General features: G+C 33.0%; 2 protein-coding genes across 2 annotated transcripts; one reads left to right on the top strand and one right to left on the bottom strand.

Annotated features, from left to right (window-relative positions):
- Positions 1–5,077: 5,077 nt before the first annotated feature.
- Positions 5,078–11,799, top strand: LOC112024345 (uncharacterized transporter C405.03c). Its single transcript, XM_024056982.2, has 8 exons — positions 5,078–5,383; positions 7,574–7,963; positions 8,969–9,183; positions 9,740–9,810; positions 9,948–10,049; positions 10,576–10,693; positions 10,806–10,941; positions 11,452–11,799. Exons 1-8 carry the CDS (start codon positions 5,303–5,305, stop codon positions 11,557–11,559), a joined length of 1,221 nt encoding a protein of 406 aa, XP_023912750.2. The 5' UTR covers positions 5,078–5,302; the 3' UTR covers positions 11,560–11,799.
- Positions 11,800–12,913: 1,114 nt separating this feature from the next.
- Positions 12,914–17,542, bottom strand: LOC112024360 (ubiquitin C-terminal hydrolase 22). Its single transcript, XM_024056996.2, has 3 exons — positions 16,297–17,542; positions 15,946–16,070; positions 12,914–14,171 (listed from the first exon to the last, which is right to left on the bottom strand). The coding sequence occupies exons 1-3, from the start codon at positions 17,277–17,279 to the stop codon at positions 13,399–13,401; spliced, it is 1,881 nt and encodes a 626-aa protein (XP_023912764.1). The 5' UTR covers positions 17,280–17,542; the 3' UTR covers positions 12,914–13,398.
- Between the last annotated feature and the right edge of the window lie 1,271 nt (positions 17,543–18,813).

Genomic DNA, 18,813 nt, shown 5'->3' with positions numbered 1-18,813 from the left:
AGAGTGTCTAAGCTTAATATTAACCTTTGTCCAACCATGTTCTGCCTAATCTACTCCACAATCCTCTTCATTTCTCTTGTAGTTATCCTTAATATATAGTTTTGTTACATTGTCATATTCCATTAGTTGATTGGCCCCAAATCTTTGGTAATCTTCACCATATATGTAAAGGTAGGTTCTCACCACCTCACCTCGAGATAGAGTTTAGCAAAAATGGTCATTTGAGTGGTACAAGGAAACACATGGGGGGAAAACGAAACATAGAATAATCACAGGCACAGCAAAACAGGACAGCACCCACCGCCACGCACACTAGACCTTGTTGGCAACATGAATGAGGAACCTGATGTCAAGGAATTTTCAACAAAACAATTTTATAAAGCCTTGACTTTTGTCGAAGTTTACTCTCTTACTAGTTATCACATGCGTATGAGCTGAGCAAATAAGGACACTGTAGGCTTAAACGCGCTTAAGAGAAAGTATTAAGGTATTAAATATGTTGGTAGAACTTACCTAGTTGTTTCTCTTCTTTCTTTTTGTATTTTTCTCTTGGTGCATGTGCTTATGCGTTCGGTTTGTTTACACTAACAAAAATGCGGCTCAATATATTATACTACTTTTTTTTCTAACAAATAAGGGTAACTAAAATTTCAAACTTCTTCGATTATTTAACTATTCCATCGAGTATGCAATTCCTCTGTCCCATATACAACGGATTATTATAGGAAATAATCTTTTAAGAGTAGTTCTAAGATGCTAGCATGATATTTCGAACCCAAAATCTCATAGATATCACAAAATTTTAGGAACCACTAAGTCAATCTCTTGATGTTCAATATATTATAGTACTTGTTTTAAGCCATGTAGCTGAAGATTATGAGTTATGACAAAAAGTAGTATATACCCAACTGAATATATTTCTCTCAGCAAAACTATGGCTTTGGACTGAAATCCCGTCTATGCGTTCCCATTCAATGATAGCAGTTAGGCATTTGCAATTGGAGTGTTCAATATGAATTATTGAAACTCTGTAGATCTACACCTAAGCAAAAATATGCTTCTTTGCTTTTCAAGCTTAAAACAAAATATTAATGAAAAAAAAAAAAATAACACCAACGTACGTAGTGGGGGTTGGGGTCCATTTTGTGCAGTGCGTTGATTCTCACATTTCTTTATAATCATTTCTAAGAAATATTTTTCCCAATTTATGATGTATGTGCACTCGTCACAAGCAAATTACTATTTGGTCAAAATATGATTTTTAGTTAAGAATTATAGTCTATATGTGAATCATGCATGTATGGGATTCTAAGTTTATCTTGATTAATTGTATTATAAAAAAGAAAATTTATCTAGATCTTGATTGTTTTGTTTAGCATTTGAAATTCTAAAAGCCAGTCAATATATTATTTATATTACCTTTCATGCAAATACTAATGTGATAGACTTATAGAACTATTTTGTTTTCTTATATTATTAATATGATACAGTAGTCACATATTATACTAGTAAAGTGTTAATTTCAAAATTTTAAGATAGGTAAGAATCTTCAACAGGTTAAATAGGATCGGTCACATATATTTTTCTTTGTTATTAATTTATCATATTTAAAATTATACTTTTTATTACATTCTTAATATATATATATATATACTATTTTCATTAGTGTTAATTTTAGTCTTTCTTTTGATCCTTTCCCTTGAATAAACGTTATCCCTAAAAGGTGTATTAATTTTTCTCCATTTTCTTATCAAGAAAAAAAAAATCTCCATTGTATGCGTAAGTAACTTACTGAGGGATGACAATCATGACACTGCTCTATATTGCTATTTGTGGAAGTTGCTAAACTACAAGTCTTATTATGCTTGACTAAAATGGGGAGTGACTAATACTCTTTCCATCACATAATGATGAACTCAATTAATAAATGCACATATTTTCAGAAAAAAGCAATCAACACTAAAACTTTTCAAAGTCTTATTTAAATTTCCAAAATATTCCTCTTAAAAAATTAATCTAGTTAAAAATATTAGAGTAGATTTTAGTTAGCTCAACAAGTAAAGTTTTTTGTTGTTGAATAAAGAACTTAAGTTAGAATCCGGTCCACACCAAAAACAATCCATTGGTATCTTTGCTAGATGATAAAGAGAAATCATTATAGATTATACACTATAGTTTCAAATATTATCATATCTATAAAATAAAAAGACCAAAAACAATCTATTAGTATCTTTGCTAGATGGTAAAAGAGTAATTATTATAGATTAGACACTATAGTTTCAAATCTTATTATATTTATAATATAAAAAGACAAAAACCAATTCATCAGTATCTTGAGTAAATGGTAAAGAGTAATCATCATAAATTAGACACTGTAGTTTCAAATCTTATCATATCTATAAAATAAAAAGTATCAGGAAAAAAGAGAAAATAAGTTATTTAATTTCTAGATATTAACATTCATTATTGAATAAGTATAAAGATGATGGGTAAATTTTTTTTTCTTCTTAAATATTATTTATGTTCTATTTGTGTCGGCATTTTTAATGGAATGTATATTTTAGAGATGAAAACATGATAATATTCAATAATGAAAAGAATATAGTTCATTTAATTTTTCCTTCATATATATAGTTGTTTTCACTTTCATTAGACATGTAAAACAAAAGACTACTAAACGTGGTGAGAATGAAATATAAAACATTTGAAAGATCAAGATCAAAGTTGAATTGCTATATTTTTATCAAAAAAAAAAAAAAAAAAGTTGAAGGAAAATGAATAACTGAACCAAAGAAGATTAGAATGATAGAGGAAGTAGAAGTCAAAATGGATTTGGAAACTGCACCGACATTTTCTTCTTTCTTCCAACTCTGAAGTCAACATTGATGGTGATTAGTGAAGAGTAAACATCATGGGTCCAAAACATGGTCTAATTTGTAAACCAGACGTGGAATATTTTCTCATCCTAGTGTATGAAAATGAAACCAGTGGTCTTCGAATAGATGTGAATGTGTAATCTCAAATTCTTAGCATTCACACACTCGACATTTTCTTCTTTCTTCCAACTCTGAAGTCAACATTGATGGTGATTAGTGAAGAGTAAACATCATGGGTCCAAAACATGGTCTAATTTGTAAACCAGACGTGGAATATTTTCTCATCCTAGTGTATGAAAATGAAACCAGTGGTCTTCGAATAGATGTGAATGTGTAATCTCAAATTCTTAGCATTCACACACTACCCTCCGCCGCATGCACTAAAGGTTCCTGTTGATTTTGATTTTTATGTGATTCTTCCTGTGGATGTCATTCCTTCCTTCTTCCTTCTTCCTTCCTTTTCTTGCAAAAGAAAATATTTTCTTTTTTATTCTTCTTTTTACCAAAGGACCCACATTTTCCACTAAAGAGTCCGACATTCACACAAAAATAAAAAGAAACGAAAAACAATCACGCGCTTTTGCACCGAGTACTAGAGTTTGGAATCTTGTGATTTTAGTATCAAAGTGATACAAGATCTTGTTAATTATTAATTGTATTTTATTAATGGGTACCTTAAATCACAAATTAATTAAGTATTAAAATACTAATTAAGTTATGGTTATATTTTAATGACTCACTCATTGCAGCAACGAATTATTGTTTTTTTCTTCTTCTTCTTTTCTTTTCTCTTTCGTAAATGTGTATTATAACTCATAAAAACAAATTTTTTATTTTTATTTTTATTTGTGTAATTAGCATATTTGATTAACAATATCGGAACATTCTAATTTTTTGATAACTCAATAATTATAATGTAAAATACAGATTTGAATATCCTAATTAATTTAAATAGGATATACTATGGGAGATTGAGTTTAACTTGTTTTGTAGGTTCTAGTTAACTCAAGTACTCAACTGGTAAAGTATCTGGTGGTTGTATAAGAAATCTGGGATTCAATCCCCACCTACACAAAAAACTGATTGGTATCTTGGTTTAATGATAAAGAGCTATTATTAGGAGCGGGTTGAAACTCTCTCAAAAAAAAAAAGTTTAACTTGTTTTGACCTCATATTAAATTAATTACCATTTTATATAATAATAATAATGAAACCTACCTATTAATAACCTACCTTTGTTTTTTTGAAACATTATTAACCTGCCTAATTAGAAAATGTGAATTAATCAACAACCTACCTATTATTCATAGGAGGAAAAAACACTCCCAATTTTATGTTACCTATTAATATTTACCACTTTCTTTCTCAAAAAAAAAAAAAAAAAATTACCACTTTCTTTGTTATATCCACTCTAAATTTTAATATAATAATATTATGGATACACTCAATTTCTTCAACTTTGGATTCAATCTCTGCCTACACTGATAATCGATTGGTGTCTTAGTTTAATGATAAGTTATCATAAAAAACGAACGGTATAGGATAAAAAACAAAAAAAATTATTTTATCTCAAAAAAAAAAAAAAAAAAGTATATTCATGCATGCCTGCTTTAAAATGGCGGCCTGCCTAGCTATAACATAGGGAAGGAAGTCTACAACTACGGGAGAATTGTAAAAATAAGGTAGAAAACTAGAAATAATGCAGTGTCATGGGTCCAGAGTTCACCCATTTTTCACCGTATATTATTAAAAGTTGATTCACGAGGCTGGCTGGCTAGTCCAAGACTCCAAGTTGAAATTATTCTAGTATTTACCTGCACCACTACATAACAAAGGTTGTGACAGCTCGGCCAATTTTTGTTTTTCTAATCATTCTTTCGTCATTGTAGTGTGGCTAGCTAGCTACTTTAAAAGAAATATCCTTAGAGCCGAAGCCTCTTTCAGCTCAGGTGGCTAGCAATGCATAGTACAATTCTTGAAAACAATATTTATAACCCCCCCGTGTCTATTAAATTTTCTCATTACTAGCTAAGAAGCACAACCTACCTCATTATTTGAAGCTAGTTGTTGAGAGATCGAGTGTTTCAACTTTCAGCTAGCACTACTTTCTTTTAGATACTACCTTTGAGTACGCAGAGAAATGAGTTGGAGTTAATCATTCTTTCGTCATTGTAGTGTGGCTAGCTAGCTACTTTAAAAGAAATATCCTTAGAGCCGAAGCCTCTTTCAGCTCAGGTGGCTAGCAATGCATAGTACAATTCTTGAAAACAATATTTATAACCCCCCCGTGTCTATTAAATTTTCTCATTACTAGCTAAGAAGCACAACCTACCTCATTATTTGAAGCTAGTTGTTGAGAGATCGAGTGTTTCAACTTTCAGCTAGCACTACTTTCTTTTAGATACTACCTTTGAGTACGCAGAGAAATGAGTTGGAGATATAAAGGAGGAGTGGTTCTGATCATTTCTGTTGTACTTTTGTGGGTTACCTCTGCAGAAGTCACCCAGGTCAGCTCTCTCTCTCTCTCTCTCTCTCTCTCAAAACTAGATTTCATTGCTCTTTTTTTTTTCTTTTTCTTTTTTGGAATTAGATTTCAAGTATTACTGTACATTAATGTCCTCTCATGTTTTTTTATTTTTCTTTTTGGGAATTAGATTTCAAGTATTACTGTACATTAATGTCCTCTCATGGTAACACTATTCTTTGGTAAATTTCCCATATGACCTTGTTAGTGTGTCATAGCAGCCTTGATCAGTTTGGATGTTAAAATTGTATATCTCAATGGCTTTGAGTTCTCCATGTTGTTCAAGGTACATACATGTCTTGATTCAAAGGCGGAGCCTGAGGCCCCCCCTAATAATTGTACTTGGTATTTACAAAACTGTCCCTTAAAAAAAAATGTTAGGTTAAAAGCTGAGCCAACCGGTTAATAGATCATTTTAAAAAAAATCTTAAAACACTTATATGAGAAATTAAAAAGAATGTTAAAATATATTTTTTTTTTCTCATAAAAATTTTCTTAAAATAATTTACTAAAAATATACTTAGAATATTCATTAATATTTCTCTTAAAAAAAAAAATCTAACGTATCAGTTACATGCGAAATAGACCCACGAGAAAAAGCTCACCTGAGATTGGAAACACCTTGCTCAACAACTATTCTGCCAAACAGATCCATTATGTAATTACTAGTGTCCAACATGCATGTAGTCTAAGGTTTAGCCAAGCATAGAAGGCACGTGGCTTTCCCAATAATGGGGTGTGACACAACTTTGCACCCTTTCCAATTATAATTTTTTCCTTAGTTTTTAGTGATTTTCTTTTATGCATTTGTTATTGATATATTAATATTTATCATACTTATAATTAAATTACTCCTGAACAGAAAAACAAAATATAGTGAGTATACTATCTTTTTGTGGATTTCATATTTCTTTTTTCTTTTTTTGACGTGAGTGGATTTCATATTTCAATTGCATGAATGTACATTTGTATATAAAATTTGCTCCCCAAATCCAAATCCTAACTTTGCCATTGTCTTCATTAGAATTAATCTCAAGCAAAATGATACTCTGTCATTGTCTTTATTAGAATTAAACTCAAGCAAAATATCATTTTGTGACACAGCAGTTCACTCAACTAGCTAGGCCATTTTTTATGGCCCACTGATCAGTGCTTGTATAGATGAAAGCTTTATCTGTCATAAACTGTCTTTCCAATTAATAGGATTAAATTTTGTTGTTATTATATAATAAAATAAAAAAATAAAAATAAAAAACTTGTTTCCACCCAATAGGCTTATATTAGCTTTAGAAAGTATAAACACATTACAAGAAAAAATATTTATTACAATGGAAAAAATCTTTGCAATAACATAAGAGTTGTTGTAATAGTTAATGCGAGGTATTGCAATAAAATCTGAGATAATAGTTTTTTGCCAAAAAAAAAATTGCAATAAATTTCAAAAATTTCAATAACAATCTTGATACAATAATATATATGTTGCAGTAAACAATTTACTGTTTTGAATAGCTTGTAACAATAGGTTATTATCTCACGAATCTTATTACAATAAATTATAAATAATAGACAAAAATAATTCAGATCAAATTATTGCAATAATATTTTCATTGTAATAGATAATTACTCTATGTTTATCATTGTAAAATAATTAATATCAAGTTATTGCAATAATATTGTCGTTGCAATTTCATATTTTTCATTACAATAGATTGTAAAATAATTATATCAAATTATTGCAATGATAACTTCGTTACAATATACTATTGGTTCAAAAATTTTGTTGCAATAGATTATAAAAATAATTGATATTAATTTATTGCAATGATTTTTTTATTTTAAGTTACTGCAACAAATTTTCCTAATAATGTATGATATTAAAGCCTCTATTGCAATTGAAATTTATAAATTATTACAACTAATTATTGTTGATGCAATAATTCAAAATTTTTAAATTATTATTGTAACAATTATTAACTTGTAGATGCCGTATTTTATCTACTACCATTATACTAATTTTGTTGTATTAGCAATTGATATAATAGACTTATTCCGATGTAGTTCATATTCCAAATGATATTTTTTTCATTTTGATTCTCATTTGAGCTCATTCATTTATATTTCAACATTGGAGTTTTTATAGTTTTCCTTTGACTTTTTTTATCATTCCTGACAGGGTATTTTCACGGACTATGAGCACCCATTTGTTGTAACATATCTTGGAATCGCTCTATTGGCCGCTTATCTTCCAATAGCATTCATTAGGGATTGTTTACAGAAATTTCTAAGACGTTCTTACCAAACTGATGGTAATGATGTGGATGAATTCTCCATGACCCTTGATTCTCCCACTAATAATTGCCAGAATGGAAATCTTGACATTGAGCAACAACAACCACTGGCTGATGAAAAATGTGTCAAAGACTTGCATTCTCAAAAAGAAGGAAAACTAAGTGCTTTTGATAACAAAGACGATGTGGACATATTGATACATCAGAGAAAGCTTAGCACAAAAGAAGTTGCTACACTAAGCTTATTCATTGGTCCCATCTGGTTTCTATCAGAGGTTGGAGGCCCTTTCTTTTTTGTGTGGGTTAAATTGCATATTTGGGTCTTAATTTTTTACTTTGTTTTAAAAAAATGTCTTTATATATATTTTAAAATGAAAATGCTAAGATTTCAAACTATTTTATAACATTTTTTATAAACTAATGATGTAGTGAGTAGTTATTAGAAAGTGAAAAAATAATATTAGTAGTGAGTTCAAATAAAAACCAGTAAAAATTGGTCATATAATAGTTTGTAAAAATGTTGTAAAATAATTTGCGACATTAGTATTATTCATTTTAAAAATTTTCAAAAAGTTTTTACCATTTTTTTATGGTAAAAAATAATGGAATTCACAAAATTGATCCACTTTAATGAAATGAAGCCTATGATATGACATAAATTTCAAATATCATATCAACAATGTCCATCAATCAATTGCCAATAAAGACATTTTTTTAAGTAAAAAATATGAAATGAAACATTTCAAAGAAAAGGACAACTATAAAATTAAAATAAAAAATTATAACTGGTTTGGTTGGAGAATGAAAAAGTTGGAAAGGTAAATGGAAGAAAATACAGTTTGAGTTGTTTGGTTAAAAAGGGAAAAGAGGAGGAATTTTGGTGGGATCCAGTGTGTTCTCCTCGGGCCTATCAGAAATGAATTTCCTCAATTTGAGAAGGAAATGAAAAGAAGAAAAGTAGTTGTAATCAAATGACTTAACAATCTTTCATTTCATAATTTGGTTGTTACCTCTACCTTCCTTCCACACCACCCCCCCCCCCCCCTTCCTTTTCTTTTAACTACAAACCAGGCGTGATTGCTGCCTTTTTTTTCTTTTTACTATGCATGAATTTTTTTAATAATAACATATAAGTAAAATTATAAAAATTATACTTCCTATCTTCTTACTTTTCTTTTTAACTAAATAAAGGAGTCTTTCATCCTTCCACCCCATTGTCATTGATTATGTTATTGTTTGGAGGTCACATTCTCAATATTTATTCTATTCACTTTTTGCAGTATTGTATGAATGCGGCACTTGAAAGAACAAGCGTTGCCAGTACGACAATATTATTCTCCACTTCAGGACTTTTCACTCTTCTAATCAGTGCATTATTGGGAGAAGACTCCATAAATGTAGTAAATTTGGTCTCTGTTTTCGTCAGCATGGCTGGTGTTGCCATGACTATATACGGCAAGACTTGGGCAAAAGAATCCCAGTCAACCACATCCTTGTAAGTTTCTTCATTCTTGTCCACATCTTTTGCTAATCGTTTGGATAACATGTTAATTTTTACCATGAACTTCATTATTTCTTTTGGTACTTGGCTTAAACTAATAAAAATTGAGAAAAAAAAAAAAATTCAAGTCACTGAAGTTTACTAGTAATATACTAATATTAACTATTACGGACGCAATAATTTTTACAATTATTAATATGATTTTTTTTTACTGAAGTAATATCATTTTCACCAAAGTTTATTATCAACACTACTTTTATTTTTTCATTAAAAAAAAACACTAAAAAAAACACTACTTTTATTTTTCCCTAAAAATAAATAAATAAACAATACTTTTATTTTGAATTATTCACAACACATATCAAAATTTGTAAAAATAAAATAATAAAGAAACAATTTTTTTTCTTTCAATATTGCTCTTTTTCAATAAGTCTAGTGGGTATATTATTAATTTACATTGGCTGCTATATTTTTTTGTTGTTTTGTACGATGTTATATTTATAGAGCAACTAGTTATGAGATTTTCCTCCCTCTGTGTCTGGGTTCACAGAGACAGAAACCATTCTATTCTCGGGGATTTTTTTGCTTTGCTCTCAGCTGTGACCGATGGACTATTCGCAGGTCAAACATCTTTTATTTTATTCACATATATATATAAATAAGAAAATATATAAAAGAAAGGAATATTTATCTTTGTAGTTGAAAGATTGTAGCTCTTATTATTGTAATCATTCATTGACAAAATACCAATTCTGCAGTGCTTCTTAAAAAATATGCTGGAGAAGAAGGAGAAAAGGTGGATATGCAAAAGTTCTTTGGATATATTGGATTGTTCGCCCTTGTTTCTCTCTGGTGGCTAGGTAAGACAAAGATTCTGTGTTCTGACTTATTTTTTTCCATTAACCTCAGCACATTTAACTTATCCAAATTATCACAGCAAAAGTGCTTTCTTCAAACAAGCATTAAGGATTTAAAATTTTTCATGACTGTAAATGTGACATGTTGTCATTGATATATAATAAATTGCCATATACAAAGAATTGTGTGCAACTCTCAACATGGGTATGCCCAATAAAGATACAATGCTTTTTTTGGGGTTGTTTACTTGTTTTGGTAATATATGGCAACTAAATTTATTTATATCTGAATTTCAGTTAGCTTAACTAATAAAGTCTCTAATAATTGAATAAAAAATCTGGAATTCAATCCTCGCTTACACAAAAAACAGATGGATGTTTTAGTCTAATGATAAAGAAGTATTATCATAAGCGGACGCTATAAGCTGAAACTGTTTTAAAATAAAAAATTTCTTTATAATGTTGGTTCCAACCAGTGGCTTTAGCATGGATTGATTATAATGTTTTAATTTGTTGTGTCCTTTTTCAGTGTGGCCCTTGAGTGCATTAGGAATTGAACCCAAATTCATGATTCCTGATTCTGCTAAAACCATTGGAATTGTTTTTGCCAATTGCTTTGTTGGGAGTTTCATCTCTGATTATTTCTGGTATGTTGGGAGTAAAAAAACAAAGATATCTATCATGATTCATTGTCTTTTGTGTAAATATTTTTATTTTATAAATATATAGTATCTTGACTATTTTATATCATAATCCCAGGGCATTAGGTGTTGTTTGGACCTCTCCACTAGTGACAGCGCTAGGTGCCTCGCTTACCATACCACTTGCCATGTTGGAGGACATGGTGATCCATGGCCGACATTATTCAGCAATTTATATTCTTGGCTCAATTTTGGTAAGATTTGTACCAAGTTGACTTTTGGGTGTAGTGATTTCTAACTTTTAAATAAAATAAATAAATCTAAAGTGCAGACTATATCCAAAGTGTAGTATTTAAATTTGAATTTTATCTTTTAAAGTTATATTTTATTTGCATCAATGACTCATATTTTTTTGATAAATGTCATGTAAACTTATCACACGTATCTAGTTCGTCTAATAAAATAATGCCATGTTATTTTTATTATGTCACGTGGCATAATTCTATTGGACAAACTAAATATGCATGGCAACCTTATGTCATATTTAATAGAATATATAAATGGAAAGATTGCTTATGTAAACTAAATATAACTTCAAAAGATAAATCCAAATTATGAAACTTATATGGTATAAAATTCAAAGACTCCAAATTTTAATAGTATAATTTGCACTTTAGCTATAAAAATAAAAAAATAAAAAAAATCCCGAAAGTCGTTTAAGTATTGTACTGACCATTTATCCATGAATTGGTGATGTGTTGCAGGTATTCCTGGGATTTGTAATTGCCAACCTATCGGATTGGTTCTCACCCAAGCTAGGATCACAATTTTTGAATTCCTTGAAGAGATTTTTCATCCGTCACTCTTTTTAGGGATATCATTCTTTTTTATCATTTCCCCGTCATCACTCGATGATGTGAGGCTATAGCCTGTAGGGTTTTCAATTTCACCAGTTAGTCTTGATGTTTATTGTTGTTCAATATGTTCTAGGCATAGAGAGGATAAACTTTTGTATATTCTAATGAAATAGAGCAAGGGGAAATATTTATTTTTCTTCTCTCTCTTTTTGGTATGAATAAAAAATTGGTCTTTCACTCGCCTTCATCAACAAAGATTATGTTTATGTCATGTACTAAAATAGAGTCTAACCTCAAACCCCACGAAAGAGACAGAGAGAGATTTATTTATATTTTCTTATTTTTTGAGAAGACAAACCCTACAATATACCAATATGTTGGGACCATTATAAAGGACTTATCCCTATAATTATTTGGGGTATGGAATAGAGGATTACACAGATTACACTCACCGAGCTCTAGACTGCCACATCCAAAAAAAAAAAAATTAACCGTGTTTTTTTTTTTGGAAAAGTAAATCAATAATAGTTTTTTGATAAACTAAATCAATTATCATTTTTTATTATAAAGACAAATACTAGTATAAATTTATAATCATGCCAAGCCTCATTTTGATCCATTCAAGAATGATGGTTACCCAAGGCCCCAGCCCACATAAAGTTGGAATTTTTTCTTTTTTCTGATAAGACATAAAGTTAGATTTTGATTAACGTTAAAATGATTCGGGAATTCCAATGCACAAAGTTTTAAATTATATTATAGAATAAAGAAACGTTACTTGGGATGCTCCGCTTAGATAATTGAAATCAAGGACATATATATATATATATATATTACTTAGGATGCTCCGCTTGGATATTGACATCGTCATTATTTTAATTAGTTTGTACTCTGTTTTAGTTAAGCAAGAACTCTATTTTAGTTTAGCAACATTACTTGTATATTGAAATGGTTGGTTTTCTTCGAATTTATTTGGTATTTTTTTTTTTTTCTCAAGAATAAAGATGCCTGAAACTCTCGAAAATGAACAACGCAAAACTAAAAGATGTGAAAATTGAAAGCTTTTAGCATATGACAATGAAGCCATGAGCCTCGTTTGTTCCTGCGCAACTTTGGACGGTCTGGTTGTTTGTATTATTGTATTCTGTCACAGCAAATTTAGTATAACCACCAGTTAATCATCAGAAATTGTGCAGAGCCTGATGAATTAGGGTCAACTTAACCAAGTTTTTCATGAAAGCAATCTGATATAAGTACCAAGATTAACGACAACAGTTCGTGCAGCTCTATGACTTATGGTTAGCTTGGCCAAGTTTTTTGTGAAGGCAACCTGATATATGTACAAGACTGTAACTGGCTGTGAAAGAAATTGAAACTGGAAATTATGCTAGAGATTTATCTCTAAACTTTGATTTTTGACTATGACTATGCCAAGTATAAGAAGATTAGTACACTGGTAGAGTACATATTCAAGTGTTGCGACTTTCTGCCATAATCCATGACAAGAAAACCACCAGTCTACCAACACCAGAATTCAATATCAGAAATCATTTTTTTTTAGAAATAAATACCTCTATAAATTAATTTTCCCAACTGCCACATCGCCTCAAAAAATCAGGCTTAATGCTCCAACTGAGAATTTTAAATTCACCGCTCAAAAATGTCCTCTAGAGGGCAAAGTGGGGGAGAAGCTGCTTCGTAATTTGCCAATGACAATGCCAACTCAGTGACTTGTTTTCAAGCAATACAAAACTAGCCATGGCATTCTTTGATGCACAATCAAATAATAACCATAACTCCAATTTTGGTTCGTTTTGTGCGATTAATATAGGTATCAATTCTTGCTTCACCATATCATGCAGCAACCTGTTTCTCACTTGCTTTATAATATAGCATCTTCTGTACATAAAACATCATGTATCCTTGTGCAGCCCTCACAATGTTCTCATTGACTTGAGTTATCCAAGCATCATCACACTTATACCATTGGTTGCTTAACCGCAAGTATGTCACGTAATGTCCAGCATCTAGTTTACCTGTATGAGTGACAACAGCAAACAGCTCAAACTCTGACGACAACTCATTTGAGGCCTCTGGCTCATCCCCATCAAAAGGGAAAATTCTATTCCCGAATCTACGCCTCAAGATTGAAGATGAGAGATAGGGCGCCATGTCCAATGAAAATGGGAATTGCAAGTAACGGTCAACCTTCCTCGACATTTTCCGTGTTGAGGAATGCTCAAATCTTTTGATATGGAAGCAAGAAACCAATGGAAGCTTTCTGATGGACATTTGTTTGAGAGACTCTTGCCTCACCTGACACTGTTGGCAAAAAAATTTCTGGTCGGTGCCCAATCTCTCAGGTCTTGTAAAACGGTCCAAGCATCCCACAAGGGTAGATATCCCACTGTTTTGACTTGAATTTAGGCAATCCGCCTCACCGTTGGAAGCATGATTGGACTTCGTGGACGCCATCTTTGCAGATCCCCCTTGGTTTGGCTCCAAGTCCAGTGAGATGTCTACACATGGGTCATATGTTGTAGATGTGAAACCACAGGTCATACACATCACATCAGATCGCAGGATACCGGAAAATACTCTATGAGCAATACAACAGTCTCCATTGCCTGCACTACAAAAGAAATGGGAATGGGAAGGGGTTATTAAGATATTCTAACATAATTAACGAAACAGTAACAAACAACCCAGCCATATAACAAGGAAACAAATAAATGTCTGACGATTAACTGTAGCCAATGATGTTCCAGTGAGCAATATATATATAAAAAAAAGAAACAGTGCTTCAGAAAGCATAGCATAAGATCCACTTTTAAATACAATACTAATTCTATCTTGAATGAGTTTATATGATTCATGTTAGCATATCCTTCATACCCACGTTAGCATAAGTTTAACTGTAAGCCATTAGAGACTTAATTCTTCTTTAGTCAGAAAATCAGTCAAATTCAATTTTCTCACCAACAATTTTTTATAAGAAATTGCTCATAATTAACATATGCATCCACTACCTTCCTAGGTTAATGTAGTATTAGCGCAACCCCTTACTTTAAATACCCTTATCACCTTCCAAAATGTGCAACCGGAACACAAGTTACAGAAGCACACCAACTTATTGTTATTAATGGATGGAGTGGTGCAACATAGCTACTAGTGGAGTCCTCGGGTTAGGTTTCTCAAGATATGACTATAAGATAGTTAAAGCTTCGAAACAGCATACTACCTATGACCAGGAAATTCATTTTTATTTTGTTTATATTCAGTATGCTGGCTCTGAACCTAATGCAACCTTCCTTCGCTGAGACCAGGGGATCAGCTGAGTAATACGACCCTAAACACACCAACAGGTGGAGTTAACACGAGAATTATGCAAGATGAGAAAACCCTATGATCAAACCAAGTTGGCTAGGAAAAGTTGACTTACTGGATGAATCAGAAAACACCTTCAAGCCAGCAGGTTGAGGTTGACAATTATCCCTAATTTGTGAGCACTTTTCAACTCCTAGAGCGACAAACAGGAGACCTAAACCCAGACCCTGCAGTTAAATGTTGCGGTTACTTCTTAATCTTTAACAGTATCATCTAGATTAAAAAGAAAAACTATTAATGTATGAGAGTGACACTAGCTGCTTATTGATAGAACTTTAGTTCATCATCTTGCAGTATACGCTGGCAGCAAGTTCCATTCATGCGTTAGAAATCCATTGGCTTGTCCAATGAATTTATAAAGAGAATTACATCATGGGATATCAAGTTATCCAAAGGTTCCACCTCTTAGTCACTGCAACACCAATAATAACATGGACAATATACCAACTGACATGACCAATGAAGCGTCTAGAGGATTTCAGAGTAACTACCTATTGGCTATGTTTCACTGTATCTTTTGGGAGCTAAAGACGAATATATTAATTTTTAGGAATAATCCAACTGCAAAGTTAGACCATCCAGGTTCTAAGTCTAAAAAAGGCAATCCATAGAATCTTATATCAACGTTCTGAGCTTATATTAACAAAATTTTCAAGATCCAAAGTAAATTATCTAGTACAGAATTCTAGGTCTTAGGCCAAAATGCTGTTAAACAGAATCTACATATAAGGCCCAACAACACCCAAATTCCCTGATCATATTTACTATAACAAATATGTTACACAGTTCCTGCCAAGATAATTTCACAGTTAATTGATTAGGCTACATATAAACAAATCATACCACTTTTCAGTCTCACTACAAATGTCTGTAAAGAACATGTTTAAATGCCTAATTGGGTACAACTTATTTTTAATTTTTTCCAAAAATGGGGTTGTTTGAAAAAAGTATTAACATACACAAAAAATACATGAAAATTTGATATAAAAGAAATTGGAAGAGGGTAAAATTTACCCTGACTATGTGGTTTGCGCCGTTCCTTCTCGACCTTTTCATGGATCCCATCTAGCATTGAAATGAAAAATTCATGAGCATCTTGCTGCTCATAGCTTGCCAGATTTGCAGCATGTTGCCACCAACTGCAATGCAACCACAGCGATCATAAACATCAACAACCTATTTACTTCTTTTTTTACCTTCTAAACAAAAACTGCAAAATCAGTAAAGTTTTAAGTCCAAAGGTAAAATATTTTTATCCACATGGGTCAAAACTCAAAATTCAAATACTACAAAATTGAACCCGTCAACCAAAATGCACATATTCAAACCAATCCCATATCTCAGAATCAAACAATTTTCACGAACCTGTACAAAAACTTTGCAGGACTATAAGGCTTCCGATCTCTCGAAAAAACGGCCGAAAACATGGCGTCCATATCGCAAGCCAAACACATCCGCGAATTATTATTCCTTTCATTGTTGCTCGCATTTCTCCGATTCACAATGCCGTCTCCATTGCCATTGCCATTGCAATTGCTCTTCTTTTGGCAATAGAATCGGTTGTGCCGATCGCTGAGGAAATAGTTTCTCAGCGGCGGAGTGTGAAGCAGAGCTTGCAAAACCGAATTCATGAAGCACGTGTTTCCGAGATTGTTGAGTCCGCGCAATCCCCAGGGTAACAAATCGTTGGATCTGGAATCGGAGTTTGAATCGGAATCGGAAACGGTGCCGTTTAGGGGACTAGATGAGCTTCCCATTAAGGATCGCTCTCTCGGATCCGGAGTCCAAGGCCTGTAATCGACTCGCCGCCGTTTCCTTAGGTTTTCAGGCTGAGGTAATCGGATCGTAGTCGGCGTTGTGACGGAGTGAGGCGGCGCGTGGAGCGTCGACGCGGCGGTCTGAGCGAGGACCACCGCGGAGTCGAAGTCGCGATCGTAGACCTGATCGCGGCACGCGCAGCAGAAGAGCTCGGCGCGATCGACGTCGACGGCGATCTCGTGGCCACCTCCACCTCCTCCCCTCGCCGACTCCGCGTGCGCCGCCGCGTGAGACGGACCTCCGCCCGGAGGCGCGTGGCAGTGCACGGCGGCGCAGGAAACGCAAGCGTAAAGGCGCGTGCGGCCGCCGCCGGAGTCGCCGCAAGCGCCGCAGAGAGGGACCTCGCTGGGGTCACGTCGGATCGCGGCGCGGCCTCCCGGCGGCTTGATCCGGAGACAATCCTGCAGAGCTCGGAACGGGTTGGACCGGTGCCGGGATCGGAAATCGGCGAGGTGGGGACACGGCTGGAGAGAAATCTGGCCGTTGATCCGATGATTGTTGTTGTTGTTGCTGTTGATCTTCGAAGACATTGTAGATGGAGATTAGGATTGAGGTTGAAGATGTTAGATGATGAGGAAGAAGAAGAAGAAGAAGAGGAAGAAGATGAAGCCCTAGATTCCAAGAACATAAGGTTCATCGATCGGTGAAATCAACGGCTGAGATTGGAGGAGTGAAAGTGAGAGACCATTGAGTGTGATGTTGAGGATTATAAATATAAAATCTGGTGAGAGTTTTATTTGCTTTCTTTCTGTTAAAATCTGTTTAGCTTGTTGGGATTTTTAGATTTTCAAGATTTGTTGGATTCTTCTATTTTATAGTATTGATAAAAGAGAGAGAAAAAAAAATATTAAAAATTAAAAATAAAAATAAAAACATTTAAAAAAAATTATTTAATGATTAGTTTTAGTTTTCAATATAAAATTATATATATATTTTTGATGTTTTTGATCCAAAAAGGGAGGAGAGAAAAACACATAGAAATTGGGTTTATGTTTTTTTGGTATTTTTGGGTTTTGGTTCTTAAAGTGGTACTGAATCTTGAACAGTAGCTAGTGAGCTGAGAGGTATACTTTTCAAGTACAGTGAAAGGCCAAAGGTAGATTAAAGTAAGCACTAAATATATATATTTTTGCTTTTTTTAATGTGGGCTGTTGGATATGAGTGGGTAGTTGTGTGGCTTGTCTAGTGGATGTGGGCCCAACTAGGCTTGATGTGTTTGTGTTTAGGTTGTGATGAGCTTCTTCCTTTACTTCTTTTCTTTTGCTCAAACTTGCTCTCAGCCTAGGTTAAGGAAGGTCATCATTATTCATTATTGGTGATAGTACAGTGGGTTGTGACTGGTGGAGTCTACTTTTTAATCCATTCATTCAAGGGTGGTACTCGGGTATGGTGTACCTAACACTTAAACAATAATTTAGATCAATGTTATTTAAAAACAAAAAACAAAGAAAAAAATGAAAAATGGTATTTTTTGATATTTTGAATGAAGACATTCGAATTTGAAACCCTTTTTTTCTGCTTATAATTCTTCTTCTTCTTTTTTTCTAAATAAAGAATCTAATTTGTAACGTTTCAATAACCGTATCTCTTTTAACTTTCAATAAAAATGAAAAATGAAAGGAAAAAGGTTTAGAAAAGTATCTTTGCTAAATTAACCCACACATCAACCCAGCAAGAACATAAGTACAATTTGGACTGATGATGCCGAAAATCTCACCAGTGAGTTGCACGATGCTTGTACGCTCGAAACAACACCTGCACAACAAAAAGGAGATGACCTCACAGAGAGCACCGGTGTGGTGCTGGCCAAATACCCTCCGAAGGTCGAGTTAGAACTTCTTTCAACTCTAGAGTGCTAGAGAGGGGTTAATTGTGCGTACCTCGGTTTATGAGGGTATTGGGGTTTTTATAGTAGTAGAGGGTGGACCTCTCTTTCTTGGAGTAGAAGTCTTTTCCTTATAGGAATCCTCATAAGCGTGGATTGCGGAATCCTTTCCTTATAGGACTCTGATACGGGGCGTGGAACACAAGCAATTTCCCATGCGTGTTGGCCAAGTCTTAGCT

The sequence above is a fragment of the Quercus suber genome, unplaced genomic scaffold, assembly GCF_002906115.3.
Source record: "Quercus suber isolate HL8 unplaced genomic scaffold, Cork oak 2.0 scaffold_25, whole genome shotgun sequence".
NCBI lineage: Eukaryota > Viridiplantae > Streptophyta > Magnoliopsida > Fagales > Fagaceae > Quercus > Quercus suber.
Note: the sequence above shows the minus strand (reverse complement) of the source record. Positions and strands in the feature narration are given on the sequence as shown.

What these genes read in the sequence shown, in the direction of transcription:
- LOC112024345 (XM_024056982.2), top strand. Translation starts at nt 5,303, where the DNA reads ATGAGTTGGAGATATAAAGGAGGAGTGGTTCTGATCATTTCTGTTGTA. An exon ending in TCCCAGTCAACCACATCCTT is followed by an intron (nt 9,184 to 9,739) that starts GTAAGTTTCTTC and finishes CTGGGTTCACAG; the next exon opens with AGACAGAAACCATTCTATTC. An exon ending in ATATTCTTGGCTCAATTTTG is followed by an intron (nt 10,942 to 11,451) that starts GTAAGATTTGTA and finishes GATGTGTTGCAG; the next exon opens with GTATTCCTGGGATTTGTAAT.
- LOC112024360 (XM_024056996.2), bottom strand. Translation starts at nt 17,279, where the DNA reads ATGTCTTCGAAGATCAACAGCAACAACAACAACAATCATCGGATCAAC. An exon ending in CCTGCAAAGTTTTTGTACAG is followed by an intron (nt 16,071 to 16,296) that starts GTTCGTGAAAAT and finishes GTTGCATTGCAG; the next exon opens with TTGGTGGCAACATGCTGCAA. An exon ending in GCGCAAACCACATAGTCAGG is followed by an intron (nt 14,172 to 15,945) that starts GTAAATTTTACC and finishes TTTGTAGTGCAG; the next exon opens with GCAATGGAGACTGTTGTATT.